This window comes from Daucus carota, chromosome 3 (assembly GCF_001625215.2).
Source record: "Daucus carota subsp. sativus chromosome 3, DH1 v3.0, whole genome shotgun sequence".
NCBI classification, from domain to species: Eukaryota; Viridiplantae; Streptophyta; class Magnoliopsida; order Apiales; family Apiaceae; genus Daucus; species Daucus carota.
Window position 1 is genome coordinate 58,674,178 of NC_030383.2, and position 16,497 is coordinate 58,690,674.

The window sequence follows — 16,497 nt, forward strand, 5'->3', positions numbered from 1 at the left end:
CTTAAACATATTATGTGTAAGTTGAATGGAAAAACTGACATGAAAATCATTAAACTGATGTTCAACTTGGAGGAGTTGTCCGTCGTCGCACATCCGTTGTGAGAATGACAGAAAACTAGAATATAAGTCAACCAGAATAATTTCAATAGAATGAAGGTTTTTAAGAGATGCCTAAAAACAAAGTTATGCTGGCTAGACTCAAAGCGGAAACTATCATATCATTGTGGAGTTATGATCGTTTAGCTGGCCAAACAAGTGGCTCGACCCCGGTTTGATCCCCGCTCTCTTCACGTATGGGATTTAGGGGATTTTTCGGGGATGGGGATGGGGATGGGGATGTTGGGGGGAGGGGGGAAGTCCTATAAAAAATTTGGGGTTGGGATTCGTGTCTCCCCGTCCCGATCCCCGACCCCAATTGTATATATATAAATAATATATTTATTGTACTAAACAAATTATTGAAAATAGATATTTTTTTATAATATTATATTAAAATTAAAAAATAATCTTTATTTTTATTGATCGGTTATAATTATATTGTAATATGATATATTTTATAATTTTAAAATTGTCGTTTGTTTTTCCATTAAAAAATATATTATATATTATAAAATAATTATTTTTTTATTAAAACATAAATTTCACGAATCCCCGCGGGGATCCTTGTTCCTCGTTCGGGACGGGAAAGAATCCCTGTTCGGGTTTCCGGACGGAGTCGAGGATGGATATCGAATTGGAGGATATGGGGTGGGGATAGCACCCCGAAGTGTCCCTATGTCCATCCATATAGACAAGTGGAATTCCACTTGTCTCATCCTTAAACCTATCCCGGGGTCGCCCATCCCCACTTCCTAGGCATGTCCTAATAGTCCATGTGAGATTATTGCGAACCGTTCCAACCTCGCTTTGATACTACTTGTTTAGATAGTTAAGCGAGCTATAACTCAACAATATTATAATATTATTCGCTTTGCCCCATGACCTTGTTTTTGGACACCTCTCAAAAGGCATCGTATTATTAAAATTGTTTTGAATTTCATCTTCTAGTGTGCGATTGGGCTCCCTTTTAAGCCCATACTGAAAATACGTGTGGCTACCTAACTCATATTAAAACCAACAATTTGTATATTGATTTCAGCTAATGTACTCATTTAATATTAACATATTCAATATCTTTCTACGATAAAAAAAAATTAACAATAAAACAAAAACATAAATATGAATACATATATTTTGATAAAAAAATTAATATTGGAATATCAATTTCGATTTACACACCCATTCAAATGTTCACATATTCTACTTCTCTCCGGAGTAGGGAAAACTTACAAAAACAAAGGCAAACTCAACCTATAAATACATACATTTAGATAAGGACAAACAAATGTAAATAATTAATACAAGAAGAATAAACTTCTCTTGCAAATCGAATCACATCAATCCCAACACACAGTGCCTTCTAAATTCAACTCATTCACAGAATCTTTCACTTCACAGATTTACATACACATGAACATATCAGTAAATCACGTTTAGTAACACCAATTTGATTCATCATCACCCCTCTAATCCCGATCATCAAAACCCATTTTTTCAAACTTCAAAAAAACACAGATAAAATCAAAAAGATTCGAACTTTACACGAACTAGTGCATATTCTTGCAATTGCTTTCTGGGTTTGTCTCAAGGTTTTGATCTGAGTGGAGGGGTGTGTGCTTTTTTGAATTTGGAATTAGGGTTTTGATGGGTCAGTCCAACAAGAGTGTTAGAGTGATCGGGGATTATTTGGTGGGCAAGCAAATCGGGTCGGGTTCATTTTCAGTTGTGTGGCATGGGAAGCATAGAGTTAATCATACAGAAGTTGCAATCAAAGAGATTGTTACTGGGAGATTAACCAAGAAATTGGAGGAGAGTTTGTTGTCGGAAATTCGGATATTGAGACATATTAATCATCCTAATATCATTCACTTGTATGACATGATTCAGGTATGTTTCTAAATTTTTGTACATTTATGTAAGTTTGTACAGTTTAAATTTTTATTGATTATCGAATGGGGTTCAATAATGCGAGACTATGATTTCATGCTTGATGAATACGGACACGTACATTCATGATCAATATGAAAAAAGTTAAACTTTTATGATCGCGGTTCCATTTTGACAATTGAAGTTCACAGTTAAGAATCTAGTGGTTTGATTTATGAGATTATTGATTAGCTTCTGCTAAATATGATTGTACTTTAGGATTAAGTTGTTTGATCTAGTTTATATTTCTTAGACGTTCTATGAAGAATGGTTGTTAATGCAGGATATTGAATGATGATGGTTTTGCTTTGCATATGTATAATATTTGTATGGGAGTGTGGAATTTTCGTGAATTATGCAATCTTTACTCTATAGTCTAGACAGGTAATGCACCAGTGTGACTTGAACAGATTAGGCAACTTCCTTTTTCTTTTTCTTTTTCTTTTTTTCTTTTTCTTTGTATATTGTTGTAATACCTATTCATGAATTCATGTGATGGATGGACTTCTAAGTTCTGTTTTAATACTTAATTAAAAAAAAAATAGTTTATTGCTTTGAAATTTTAAGAAATATATTTCATGTCTCAGGAACCAGGAAAGATATACTTTGTGTTGGAATTTTGCAAAGGGGGTGATCTTTCGATGTTTCTTCACAAACGTAAAGGAAGAATCACGGAATCTACTGCAAAGCACTTCATGCTGCAGCTCGGTATTGCTAAACTTTTCTATGAATTGATCACACCTATTTCTAGTTTGGTTTCTTTCAGAAATCCAGGCAGTAATATACTAAGATTATTTATTCTGCAGCATCGGGACTTAAAATCCTTCGAGACAATGATCTCATACATCGAGACTTAAAGCCGCAGGTAGATTCAATCTCCATTGTCTGGTTTTGACATATGACTTCATTGATGACTTGTCTTGGTTGATGGTTAGAGTATCTGGTCAGTTCTTTCATTTGGAAATCTCCATATTGGTATATGTAAATAAGCATATACTCTCTTTTCCCATTAGTCTACAAGCAGGCAAAAAGACATACTAAATTTAACCATTTTGGACGTCTGCAAATTTCCCACCTTTTGTAAATCTGAGTTAGCCACAAAATATTGCTTTATGAAGAAGATCTCGGGAGAACGGTGTAACAGAGTATGCCGCATGGGCATCTAGATGAACCTGTAGTCTTTTTTAAAATTACTTAGTTTGCTCACTGGTTTTGATCCATCATTACACGAAAGATGTTTCTAATTTTCTTTAAGAAGTTGACTATATCTCAGGGATCGTAAAGCAGTTTATTAGCAGTTCAATTCTTTTACAGAATACGGCTGCTTATTATTGTTATCAATTATTGGTCATAGGATGCCCTCTAGGACTGGCTAAATTCATTGAATGTACTATATATAAGCACATCTGGCATCAGGGTTTTTTCATGTGTCATGTATCTTTTTATTGAACAGAATCTACTTCTATCAACTCCTGGCGACGACTCAGTTTTAAAGATTGCAGATTTTGGTTTTGCAAGGTACTAATTTGTATTTTTGGCAGTTTCTTTTTTCCCTAGAAGCGCATTGTTATGTAAATCTTCTATCAATGAATGAAGCACATTTACATTCAACATGCCTATGATCAGTACAGCCATTCCAGTGTCTTTGTGTTAGATATGTATATATATAGCCTTCTTCCACAATCTATGTACCTAAATTACTATCGGATTTTTATGAATAAGAGGATCAATTTGTTTATATCTCAGTAGATTCATTTGCCACCACACAGTTATGTCATCTGTCATTCTTTTGAGTCTGAATGTTAGTTTGAAACTACAAACAGTACATAAGAGGAGATTTTTGATAGTATCGATAAGCATATTCTTTAAACCTTTTCTTATTACTTCCTGAATCATGACATGACACATAGTCGGAAAGCCACATCAATCTTCCTCAAATATAGGCACCACCCATATTACGATCTGTTTTCGAAGCATACTTGTATACAAGACTAATAGATCAGATGAAAGAAGGAAGTGGTCAAATGAAATATTATTGTTTATTGAGAAGCCTTACTTCTTTGACTCGTTTATAGGTGGCGTTTAATCTTAAATTGTTCTGCCTTTTTTTTTTTTTTTTTTTAATTGAATTCTTCACTAGCTCAACAAGACTAATTTTACCTATTTTTGAATTTTGATTTTGATTACCAAAAATATCTTTTCTGTAGATCTTTAGAACCGAGAAACCTTGCTGAAACACTCTGTGGATCGCCCTTGTATATGGCTCCAGAAATAATGCAGCTGCAGAAATATGATGCAAAGGTACATAATAAACTATCATTCTTCGGTTTTAGCTTATTGTTTTGTTTTTCATATTAAAGATATAAAAGTAACCCTAACCTATAATTACAGGCTGATCTCTGGAGTGTTGGTGCAATTTTATTTCAGCTTGTAACTGGGAGAACTCCTTTTACAGGAAACAATCAGATACAGGTTTGCCGGCTTTGTAGAGCATTGTTTTTTAGCAAATTTCAAGGGGTGATGCATCATAAATTTGGTCTAGGCATGTGGCAATTAATTATGCAGCACAGGCTCATTTTCTTTTCTTGTGTTTATTGCAGTTGCTCCAGAATATAATGAGGTCGACTGAATTGGCTTTTCCTCCACATACAACGGGTTTGAGCCTCGAATGCATAGATTTGTGCCGAAAGTTGTTGCGGCCCAATCCAGGTTTTTTTCAATTCTCCTCATTACTTGCTAAATAAAAAGGGCTGTTCTCAGACCTTAAACTGCTTCTTGGGCATGAAATTCCTTTAGTTACTTGTAAGTTGCATGAAGACGATTTTCAGCTCGGACTCGGGTACCGAGTGTCGGACATGACACATATCCGAGTGTCGAACTTGGGAACTTTGAAAATTGGGGACACGGGGACATTATCCCTATGTTACCCGGACTCGACTAAAAGGGTCCAACATGGATACGTGTCCGAGTGTCAGACTCGGCAATAATTTGAATATTTTACATGTTTTTAGCCTAAAGTAAGTGTCGGCGTGTCCATACCCATGTCCGAGTTTTGAGTGTCCGACATGGGTACTCGAGGCAAAATGAAGAGTCTGGCTAACATAGCATTGTCCTATTTTTGGACACGGGTATGGGGACACATCGTAGTATACTAATAAACAAGTATGGTAAGTTAGACATCTTAACAGAAAGTAACAATAAAACTCAAATCAGACATGATTTTGTAGGGGATTGTAAAGATTAGGCATCTTCTGTGCTTTAATCCCATTTTTGCTTCTATCTTTTTTCTCACATATTTCTTTTGAATTGTAAGTTTGACTCATATTTGATTTTTAAATTGGTCAACGTGTCCACATTTTAGTCAATGAATCTGACACGAAATAAGTGTCGTGTCTGAGTGTCCAAGTGTCCGACACGGGTACGGCAACCTAAACAGAAGAGTCGGAGTAACATAAATATTTCTCCACTAAAATTGTCATTGCAAGTGCATATGTATATATAGACAAATAATCAATAGAAACTAAAATTAAAATAGAAATAAACTTTCTATTTCAACGAATGCATTGATTGATCTGGTTGGCGTCAACTAGGAGTAATCAATTCTGTTCTGAGAGCTTAAATTGATAATATATAGAGTTTATGGTCAATAGGAGTATTGGATTATTGAGAATTGAAAGGTTAACCTCTGACAGAAATATTGATGTGAACAAGTATATTGTCCTTATGTATAACATCAGGAGTCTTAATCAGATCTTGATAGTATAAAGATGCAGTTTCCTTCCATTCCATTTTTCATCGTCGAATTTTATTTTGCAAAAAGGGAAGCTACAATTATTCTCACATTATCTATAGAAAAACTTAGTAGTTACTAGTTGGTATGCACTATGCAGTCCATTTATACCCATATACTTAAATCATCGTAGGATACCTGCAATATATTTGTTGACTAGTGAGGGAATGAGCACAGTGGATGTTCAGGTGTCTTTCAATAAAATGTAACACTATTTAAAGATGGAACAAACAATATTAACATATTTTCGTTACTTTTAGTTTTCTTGCTATGATAAATTGTGTAAAAATTTCAAGTGTCTGTTCTACAGTGGAAAGGCTGACTTTTGAGGAGTTCTTTAACCATCCATTTCTTTCTCAGAAACTGTCTGATAAATCATTGAGGTAAACTTGCAACCGTTTACAATATAAACACCTGTAATTAGTAATTCGTCATTCTTTCTAAATTGGTATAGTTCACTTTCGGGTAATGTGCAGAAGTTTAACATCAGTGGGAAAAGGTGACTTCCCCACAAACAAGACCAATCCTGACTTAAGAACAAACAAAAATTCCAAAGATCAGTTGCCTTCTAGTCCAGAAGATAAACCCACTGGTCCTGAAAGAAGTCTAACCCACATCAACAAGTCTCCTTTAAGATCTACTTATGGATTTTCTGTGGATACAAGAGCCGAGAAGAAAAATGTGCAGAACTTTTCAAGCAACACGGATCTGTCTATTAAGGATACTTGTGATAGACAAAAACCGGAGCTTCTGGCTTATAACTTCAGCAACAGTAATCCATCTGAAGGAAACATAGAGAAATCTCTGAAAACAGTGGACCATCAAACAGTAATTGTTCCTTCAACAGGTACATAGTTACCTTAATATCCTCTATTCTCATTCATTATTTTCTCAATTGCTGTGTGTTCAACTTTAGGAAATGGTCCCTTTATAATATTGTTTTCATATCTGTAACAGTTCTGGATTCATTCGAGTTAATTGCTCAGGAATATGTTATGGTCTCTAATCCGCCTCTGGACATGTCATCGTCAGATTGTGCCTCAGAGCTTAACCATGTACCATCCAAAGTAAAGCACCCTCTTCTTGGTGGGAATATTAACTTGAAACCAAATATCCCTGTAACCATTATTGCAGCTACCACTAATGAAAGCTGCCATGGTAACATGGGAAACCATGGTTCTGCTCCATCTGGGACTTCAATAGGTTCCTTCTGTGTCAGGGAATCTTCAGGTCTGCCATCTACAGATTACGTTTCAAGAATTAAGTTGCTGCAGAACTGTGCATCGACCATTACACAATTAGTGCATGAGAAGGTAAACATACTGCGTCTCTCTTACGCAACAAAATTAGTTTATGTTACAAAGTCCTTGGAGATTGAACCGAGGAAGGTTAAAGGAAGTCTCTGGTAATCTGAGGGGTGGGAAGTCATATTATAGTGACATAAGCAATGCAAAAGCCTATTCATTCTTCAATTCTTGCCCCCCTCTTTCCCTATGTTGTGCATCCACATATACTAAGTGAGTAAGTGGTCATGATTTGTTTAGGGTGTGGGAAGGAAATAAGAGGGAATGAATTTGTAAGAATGGGAATGAAAAGAAAATAAATACATCAGAACTAGTGTTTCTGAACTTTTTTAGTTGACACACACTAAAACATGTAAGGAATAACAAGTTATTAAAATATTGGAAAGGGCATCTATGGAATTGTCAAAACTTTCGCCGTGTTCTGGAGTCTAAGAAAGAAAAGAAAAGAATAGGAACAATTGTTTTCTTTTCTCTCCAATATATACAAGAGATTTCTTTCTAAATCTTTAGATTTCTTTTCCTTTAATTCTCAAAATATTACTTGAGAACATGTTAAAGTTATTAAATCTTTCTCTTTTCATTTTATCATAAGATAAGTTCTAGAACACAGCGTTTTGTACGTGTTTTGCCTATGTATTTTCAAACTTTTTAACTTCAGGAAGGAGAAGTAAAGGATCTTTCTTTTTAATCTTTCAATAAAAATATTGTATTTACACTTGAAGGTTTTTTTAGTAACTCAGGAAAATGCTGTCATGGACATGTATGATATCAGTTTTTATTTAGGGTTTGCCTGATTACTAGATACATAACATGTTAGTGTTTATGGACTTCTACTCAGGATAGGACATAAACTAAAACTTTGCACATCAGTAGCTACATTCCAACAATGTACAAAAGGAAAACACCATCTAATATGCTCATTCACTTTTGCAGTAGTACCATGAGAGCCCAATGTTTATTTGCAATTAAATACAATTAGTTTTGGGATCCCATAAATGGAAAGAACCTTGATTGGAATAGCCCTGTTACTTGTTTATAAATTAAAGCTTGTTTTACACTGCATGAGCTGCTATTGTAATGTTTACTTGCTTCATAATGTTCAATAGGTTGAATCTGGAAAGCATTTAGAAGCATTCTCAGTACAGCTTGTAATTCTAGCAATATGGAAGCAAGCGCTTCATATTTGCCATACACAAGCTGCATCAGCTATAGAAGGGAGTCCAACCCAAGAAACCGTGAGAGAACTTGCTAGCAACGATCATGCTACTCCTAATAGCCGAGAACATCTTATTTCTGCTAACTGGCAAAATCCACAAGATGTTTACTCTCATATTGAAGGGGCATTTCTCCTTGAAGTTGGGAACGCGGAGGAACTTGCCAAGCTTATTGAGCCTGGTATGTTTAAGAAGAGTACTATTAATGTTTCCTGAATATGCTGGTATTTATAGTTGTAGTCTTGTAGGCTGTATGTTCATTATTGCATTTAACTCTATTACACTGCAGTAAACCCTAGTTGATTAATATATATAGTTTTAGGCTCAATTAAATAAAAATCTCTATTAATTAAAAAAAAGCCAGTCCTGAGGATATTGTGATATAGGTTTACTATATACCTAGTAATCAACCCTTCTCAACGTAATCCTGTGAATTCTGCTGGGAGTAACAATTGTCTTATCTCTAGATGCATATATTTAATGTTCATAAGCTGCATCTCTGTTGATTTGTTTCTCAAGCAGTGAAGTTCTGATATTAGTTCTGCTACTATTCAGGAAACCAGGAGATGCCAGATGCAATGGAAACGATATATCAGTCGGCCCTTGATTCGGGCAGACATGGGGCTGTAAGTATTTTCAAATGCTTGGTTTAGTGTTGTGCAAGTCGACAATGAATGCATGCATATATAGACTGTAAAATATTAGGCAAAAGCTGATTCATGCATATGCATTTTGAGGGAGGAAAGTGTTTGGCTGTGATGCATATTGGACCCTATATGTGGAAGCCAATTTAAATGTGATTCAGACCTTAATGTTGTGAATTGTTAAAATTCTGTTATGCAACCAGGCAGAATTGGGTTTATAAACGTCGGGTCTAATATTTTTCTTGAGCTGAAATGTGTGTGCTGTCTGCAGTTTCAACTGGCTTCCTTGAGTAACATGTCTTGGGTATCATTACTTATTTTCAGTTCACTATCATTTTATTTTTATTAGCTGTTTTCACTCTCTGTTTATTCACTTACTGTGTTCCTAAAACTTGAGAAGATTAATACTCTGAGACTTAAACAAGGAATAAACAGGAGGAAAATTGTGACTGCAACCAGTTTGAACTGTAATGTATAATTTGATGATTAAAAGTTGGTGGTTTTCCATGCATATTTGACAGGTCCACGAGTTCAACGGCAACACTGAAGATGCAGCAGAATTTTATTCAAAAGCACTGTGCTTGTTAAATTTTCTTCTACTCGAGGGTCCCTCACTCATTATAAACCATCCTTTTTCTCTCACAAACTCGGACCGTTATAGGCTGCAAACATATATTGATGTCCTAAACAACCGGCAAAACCATTCAAGGTCTCAAAGGATGGTTCTTCTTAATTGTGAAGATCAACAATCCCCGCCTTAAATACAAAGGGAGCTGTTAATATTGACTTGTGAGACCTCTCCCTGTTCACTTTGTATATATTCTTAATGTACAGGCATTCTTTTAGGGACTTTGGAACTTTAGCAGAGTTCACCTCCCTCTATATTCAAAATTTCACGAGCTGTAAATCTAGAAGTAAAAATATACTAGAGCCGAACTATTTCGAGTTAATGCCCTACTCTATTATGAGTGTAGGGGTTCTTTGCATTAACAATTTCGAGTTAATGCCCTAATATGTGATATTCTTGAAATCTCGTTGTAATATGGTGCTTTTGAGTTTCAGGAATGCAAAGTTACTATTTTATTAACTGCTGCTATATTTATTGCATTTTTGCCCTGTCTAGAGTGCTAAACCTTTTGGTTAGTGAATCCTTTGACAGTTTTTAACTCAGTTGCACGAGGTTACATATGAGTTTAACTCCTTTTTGCATCCCACTGGTTTGGGCCGAATGCACTTTTTTACCTATACTTTATACAATTGCACTATGCACCCCTTTACTATTTTTAGCGCATCACTTTGCACCTTTTCGGTTAATTTTGACCAGTAAAGTTAAAAGTCTCGGGGGTAGTTTGGGAAATTTAAAAAATTAATTATAAATAGACTTTTATTTAATTTTTTTAACCCTCCAAATGTTATTTTTCGAAAATTCTTAAAGAATGAAAGTTGTAAAGAACGAAAAGATCATTTCAAAACAATAAAAATTAAAAATTAATGAAATCTTTTGTGTAATTTTTTAATAAATTACAAAAATTAGATATCTTTTAAAAATTTGTAATAAATTCAATTAATTTCATATATTGATATTTTTTATGATTCGGAAAACAGTTTTAATTGCCTCTAAATTTTGTTCATATTGTTTCCTCATATTATGTTTCGAGATATTTTCGAAATAATAAAATGTATTCACAACTCATTTTTAGTTTAAAATTCAATTAAAGTAGATTTTTATTAATTCTATCTTCATTATAACTATTATAATTTTGAAGCTTATTATTTCAAAAAGATCTTTTCATTCTCTACAATTTTCGTTCTTTGAAATTTTTCAAAAAATATCGTTTAAATGGTTAGAAAAATTAAATAAAGATCTGGTTAAAATTAATTTTTTAAAATTTTCCAAACTGTCCCTGAGCTTTTTAACCTTAACAGTAAAACATAAGTGCAAAATGATACGACAAAAATAATAAAAAAATGCATAGTATAATTATATAAAATATAGGTAATAAAGTGTATTTGGCCCAAACTAGTGGGATGCAAAACGGAATTAACTCTAATAAAAATGTATTAAAATCTTCATCACCAATAGAACCCAAAGTTGAAAGTTACAAACGGGTTCAAAAACTTGCACAGTTAGCAAAACGTTTATTTTTAATTTGGATCAATTGTAATTATTACTTAAATTTTAATTATTATACCGGTGCTTATAACATTACATCTTAGTTAATTTTTAAATCTATTTAACCTTCCAAATTTTTAAGAGAAAATGCATTCTGCAATTATCTAAAATTTAAATAATAAAGTATAATTGATCCAAACTAAAGGAACTGTTACGTTTAGTTTGGAAACAAAGAGGGAACTATCGAGTAGAAGTTGCTCAATCCATCTCAGCAGAGAAGTTAGTCTTTCAAATATCAACAAAAACAGGGTTAAAATTTATACAATAAAACGTGCTCAACTGCATGCAAGTAGTCGAAAAAAAAGGTCTTTTGCAAGTACAAGAATCCAGCTGCAGCTTACAAGTTTACATCACATACAAACGCAAAAAGACTTTAACATGAACATCATAAACATCCTCAAGTTCGAAGACAACCCGGTTCCTGAGTCGAAATGCAATGCACCTACCTGCACGATGTCGACGAGCAGAATCATTACCAACAATAAAGTCGCTAAACAAAGTTCATAACAACATCTGAAAGGATCTTAAACACTGTTATATGAAACTTTGATTGCATATGATAGTGTTATCAATCTGTCACATGTGAAGATTGACCCACCTCTTACTTGAAGACAACTCTAAAGTTATTCTCTTAAACCCCTTGCAAAGTGATTATGATTAAAGTAATACAGTTACACCAACTAAAACTAAGGGTGCCCATCATATCATATGTAAAGCCAAAGGATATGATGATTCTTACAGAAAGCAAGCAGAGCCATGCAAAAAAAGCACTTGTGAATCATTTGGGAAAAATTATTTCCCATTTTGGCATGAACTGCCCCCTTTAACAGGACTATTCAAGATTTTATCCAAATTTAATAGATTGCATTTTATTTTTTTAATAGACTTGCAGAGTTCAGCAGTATTCTACAGACATAAGTGTAAGAACATCATGTGAAGTGACACTATCAATAATTTAATCATGCTTGTCATGTCTTATACTAGGACACATGCATATGCAAGTAGCAACATATGGGGCATCTACAACATTAGTCTATATTTCATACATGTAAACAATGGGATCATATATATACACCAGAATTCTCATAAGATGTTATTATACCTTCTAAAACCACAATAGTTAAAAGTGGCTTTAAATGACTTGCTGCTTGGATTCAGATGATTGACTAGGTGGTGTCTGAATGAATCCTGGTACATGATTCGGTCGTGAATGATGCCAATGCAACTCTTGAAATACATGTTTTCAGCCAACAAAATCATGCAAAAGCTGGCCACCAATGTAGTCTCTTCCAAATTGTCGATTTTGTGTTTCAAAGGTACCCATTACGAATCCCTCGTTGCTTGCCTCTATACCGAATCGACGAGCTGCATTCATAGCAAAGGGTTCTGACATTCCTATTCCATTGTTCTGGAGTCCAAGAGTCAAGGAGACACCACTAGTTCCAACTGGACCGTTTATGCCAACACCTACATGTTGATGGCGCAATGCATTGCCATACAACAAATTCATTGGCTCTTCACCAGTCATGATATTATTGGAATAATCGTCTCTAGAGCGTTTGGAGGGGAGTTCGTGAACCCTTTGGGTTGATGTCGAGGCATTTTCAGATGGGACTGAATCGGATGCATGCAGATGGTTGTTAGTCTTTTCAGCACTTTGTTCATCCCGCTGTGAAGGTTTCTGCCTTGTTTCCAGGTTATGAATCTCTTCCACCATAGGTTTCCACAATCTTACTCTTGCGTTGATAAACCAGTTGGATACCTGCCAATTTAAAGCACATTCTAAATCAAATATCTATCTGAACTTTACAAATAATATTAATGCCAATGCTATGGTTACATATAACTGTATCTATGATGAATGATAGAGGAGCAAATTGCGAGAACACATGTGAAGCCTAACAAAGCTGTAAGATCCATACAATAAAGGGTACAAAATACCTGATTTCGTGAAAGGCCGGTCTGCTTGGCCAACATTAATTTGTCGGTGTCAGTAGGGTACCTGCAGCAATATTAGCAACGTCAATAAGGATGCAAAATAAGAACACAGAATTTACTTCACAATATTTAATGGTGAAAAGTAATCACTTACGGGTGAAGGAAGTGCTCAAACAACCATGCTCTCAGCACAGTTACTGCACGCTCAGGTAGTCCCCTTTGGGGTCGCCAAACAGGCTGATGTTCTATAAATCCCATGTTTTGAATTGGCTTTTGGCCGTAGATACTGGTATCTGCATTCTCAGCCCTTGGGATTCCGTCTTTTCCATAATTTACTTGACCGTAAGATTTTATTGTAAACTGCAACTGGTCAGTGATTGCATTCTTTAAGTAGCGAAAATGTTTCGACATTGCCTTTAAAGCCAAATTCGCGAAGGGAGCTGCAGTGCTGAGTCCAGCAACAGATTCAAATGATGTCACAACTGCCTGCATCTGTTGGTAGTATTGTCTGTACCTCTTGTAAACCTGGAACAAATGGAAAATATTCAAAACAAATTGTCTGTACATCAAATTAGCTAACTAGTAAGAACAAAATTTGTCTGAATTAATGTACAATTAAATGAACAAATGCTAAAAAACACTCAATATGCCCACAATTCTTGACATGTTCGACTGAACATACAAAGATATAAACTATCACCGTTCTATAAACAAAACGCCCTACATGCATGACCAAGACTGCAACTACATTCCTCCATTGACTGTGTATTTCCTTGTGCCAGACCACTAAAAGTCGAAAACTCTTGTCATCCATAATTTACTTAACTTGATTACAAACCATTTTGCATTATCACTATCTTGTGAACTGAAGAATCATTTAATTATTCTCTAGTTTATTTCAGTCAAATCTTTGGTATTACTTTCAAAGTAACACTTGCAGTCGAGAACCATCAATTACCCCACATACAAAGAGAAAGATCATCTGAATAAACAAAGTAACAGATTAAATGTATTATACTAAATCATAGCATCTGATGCCCTTGATCACCAGCTTGCTCGGATAAGACATAATTATTAAAGTAGTAGCTTAGAAGCCATTCAGCCACATCTACCATCTATAACTATTATCGAATCGGTAGCACCACTTGCCAATATGAAAAGGATCCATTGTCAAACTGGACTGATGCTCATTGTCTCGGCATTATAGCTCGACAGAATCTAAAAACCTGCATAACGCTTTGCCAAGCTACCTTATCCCAGTTCAATTCTCCATCAGAAAGTAAAAACTACAAGCTGAAGAAAAGTAGATGACGTACACATCTAAACTTATTTCTGATTAGTGTTCATGCACAGTACTTTTCACAAGTATAAATGTGACACATCTTATCAAATGGATTCCTTGAGTGACTTTAAGCAATTTACAACCCCCTTCAGCTCTCCCAAACCCCCAGGCTAGTGGCATTAAGCCAGAACACCTCTCTTTCCATTGTTGTCAGGCACTTTATAGCACTAATATTTGCACATATATTCCTCCCAATCACCTTTTTTAATAAAGACACAGATTCTGCAAACCCTCAAGACTAAAATTTAAGCATCTAATCATACTTCCATTGCAGTTATCAACACTTAAAAATCTGAAAGAATAAAAAGAAAGGTGCACACTTTATGCAAACCAATCATTCATGCAGGCCAAAACAACAATTTGCATCAATGCATGACATAATATCAAATCGAGACATGAATTAATTTGAACAAAATGTTGAAATTAGTACTACCTCGTCAAGCATACACAGAAGCTTTGACTTCTTACTCCTTTGTTCCACAGAACTCCTGGGATCATCATCAGAAACATCACCTCTGCTCAAATTAGTCTCTAGAGGAATAGGATCAAGCAAACATGCATCACCACTAAACTTTTCATTCTGAAAATTCCCCTTATCCACATCACAAATCTCCTCCAGCATTTGCTGGGCAGGCTTCAAGAATCTTGACCCTTTCAGAATCAAAGCATAGCCTGTAAATGGGCCTAAAGGGACACTACTTCTGGACAAATCATAAGCCTGCTGCTCATATGATCTTTGCAGATTGAGAGACAAAGGGGCAGAGTTTTGGTGGGTTTGCTGAGAAGACTTGAGTGAAAGAGATAAGCCTTGCCCACTTGGTAAAACCCCAGCAAAAGACTGATCAAGAACTCTGAGTTGGTTGTTCTGGTAAAAATTATTAGGGTTAGTATTGTTGTTTAAATCTTGAATATGAGCAGGGTTTAGATGGAAAGAGGCCTGAGGATCCATGTAAAGATTGTGAGAGTTTGATGAGGAGCAAGAAGAGATGTAGCCCATGAGATTCATGCGTTCTTCTTTGACACCATGTTGAAAGTTGAGCAAATCTGAGGAAGTCATGATGGAAGGATCATAAAAAGGTGGGAGCAGAGAAGATGAGGTGTTATCTAAATTGCACCCAACTCTTAGCTTATCTCTTCTGCTTTGTTGTGGGACATGATACTGTGAATCAAAGCCTTCAGCCATGATACTACAAGACCAAAAGTTGGATTATAATGAAACGAGAGAGAGAGAGAGAGGTGGTTTTAAAATGTTTTTATTTGATGTTGCAGAGAGAACAGAAAAGATGGAAATATACTCTTTGATGGAGGAGAAGGATAGAAAGATAGATGGATGGATTTGATGGTGAGTGAGTGAGTGAATGGGGATCAAATTAATAAATTATGGGAGAGAGATGAGAGAGATTGGGAGAGAGAGGTCATAGGACAACAGGATGTAGAGAGAGAGAGAGAGAGAGAGAGAGAGAGGGGAGAGGGTAGCTAGAATGATCTTGTTGATAGAGAGCTAGTAGTTCTACTCGTATGAACAGAGAGAGGGAGAAATGATAATGAGTGTAATGGAGTAGAGTAGCTGCTGAGGATGAGCTTCAACTTCTGCATTTAAAATCAAAAATTATTATGGCAGGCAAAAAGGAGACCTCTCCTGACCTTTGGTGGGGGCGCGTATAAGCACAATGACAAATTCCCTAAAGCAACAAGTACCCCATCCCCTTCATGCTACGTACAATTTGGGCAACATAACTCCTTCGTTTTAGTTTTTAATTATTTCGGATATTGTTTTAACTTAGAAATAATTGAATTTTTATAAATAAAACTTTATTTATATGATAAAATTATTCTAATTATTTGTAAATCAAAATTGACAAGATAAATAAATGAAAACAAGTCTTCCACTTTAACGTTATTAATGCATCAGCTTATATTTGCTTTTCATATTTACTAATTTATCTCTTTTAACATACCAGACTTATGAAAATAAAACCCACGGCGCACGATAAATATCAGAATTTGCCACAGGATAGTGAATTTTACTCGTCTATATCATCTCCAGCTCATCTTTATAAATGTGTC

The 16,497-nt window shown here is 35.1% G+C and overlaps 2 protein-coding genes across 2 annotated transcripts; one reads left to right on the forward strand and one right to left on the reverse strand.

Annotated features, from left to right (window-relative positions):
- Positions 1 to 1,320: 1,320 nt before the first annotated feature.
- On the forward strand, positions 1,321 to 10,064 carry LOC108215026 (serine/threonine-protein kinase ATG1c). The gene is made up of 13 exons (XM_017387339.2): positions 1,321 to 1,986; positions 2,613 to 2,733; positions 2,832 to 2,890; positions 3,479 to 3,543; positions 4,233 to 4,326; positions 4,417 to 4,497; positions 4,626 to 4,734; positions 6,126 to 6,198; positions 6,292 to 6,662; positions 6,773 to 7,128; positions 8,226 to 8,514; positions 8,889 to 8,959; positions 9,499 to 10,064. Exons 1-13 carry the CDS (start codon positions 1,744 to 1,746, stop codon positions 9,736 to 9,738), a joined length of 2,172 nt encoding a protein of 723 aa, XP_017242828.1. The 5' UTR covers positions 1,321 to 1,743; the 3' UTR covers positions 9,739 to 10,064.
- A 1,294-nt stretch (positions 10,065 to 11,358) lies between these two features.
- On the reverse strand, positions 11,359 to 15,862 carry LOC108215077 (BEL1-like homeodomain protein 9). Its single transcript, XM_064089703.1, has 5 exons — positions 14,864 to 15,862; positions 13,243 to 13,613; positions 13,092 to 13,152; positions 12,253 to 12,912; positions 11,359 to 11,596 (listed from the first exon to the last, which is right to left on the reverse strand). The coding sequence occupies exons 1-4, from the start codon at positions 15,611 to 15,613 to the stop codon at positions 12,394 to 12,396; spliced, it is 1,701 nt and encodes a 566-aa protein (XP_063945773.1). The 5' UTR covers positions 15,614 to 15,862; the 3' UTR covers positions 11,359 to 11,596; positions 12,253 to 12,393.
- Positions 15,863 to 16,497: the final 635 nt, after the last annotated feature.

What these genes read in the sequence shown, in the direction of transcription:
- LOC108215077 (XM_064089703.1), bottom strand. Translation starts at nt 15,613, where the DNA reads ATGGCTGAAGGCTTTGATTCACAGTATCATGTCCCACAACAAAGCAGA. An exon ending in TTTGAGCACTTCCTTCACCC is followed by an intron (nt 13,153 to 13,242) that starts GTAAGTGATTAC and finishes ATATTGCTGCAG; the next exon opens with GTACCCTACTGACACCGACA. An exon ending in CCGGCCTTTCACGAAATCAG is followed by an intron (nt 12,913 to 13,091) that starts GTATTTTGTACC and finishes TTAAATTGGCAG; the next exon opens with GTATCCAACTGGTTTATCAA.
- LOC108215026 (XM_017387339.2), top strand. Translation starts at nt 1,744, where the DNA reads ATGGGTCAGTCCAACAAGAGTGTTAGAGTGATCGGGGATTATTTGGTG. An exon ending in ACTTGTATGACATGATTCAG is followed by an intron (nt 1,987 to 2,612) that starts GTATGTTTCTAA and finishes TTCATGTCTCAG; the next exon opens with GAACCAGGAAAGATATACTT. An exon ending in GCAGATTTTGGTTTTGCAAG is followed by an intron (nt 3,544 to 4,232) that starts GTACTAATTTGT and finishes TCTTTTCTGTAG; the next exon opens with ATCTTTAGAACCGAGAAACC.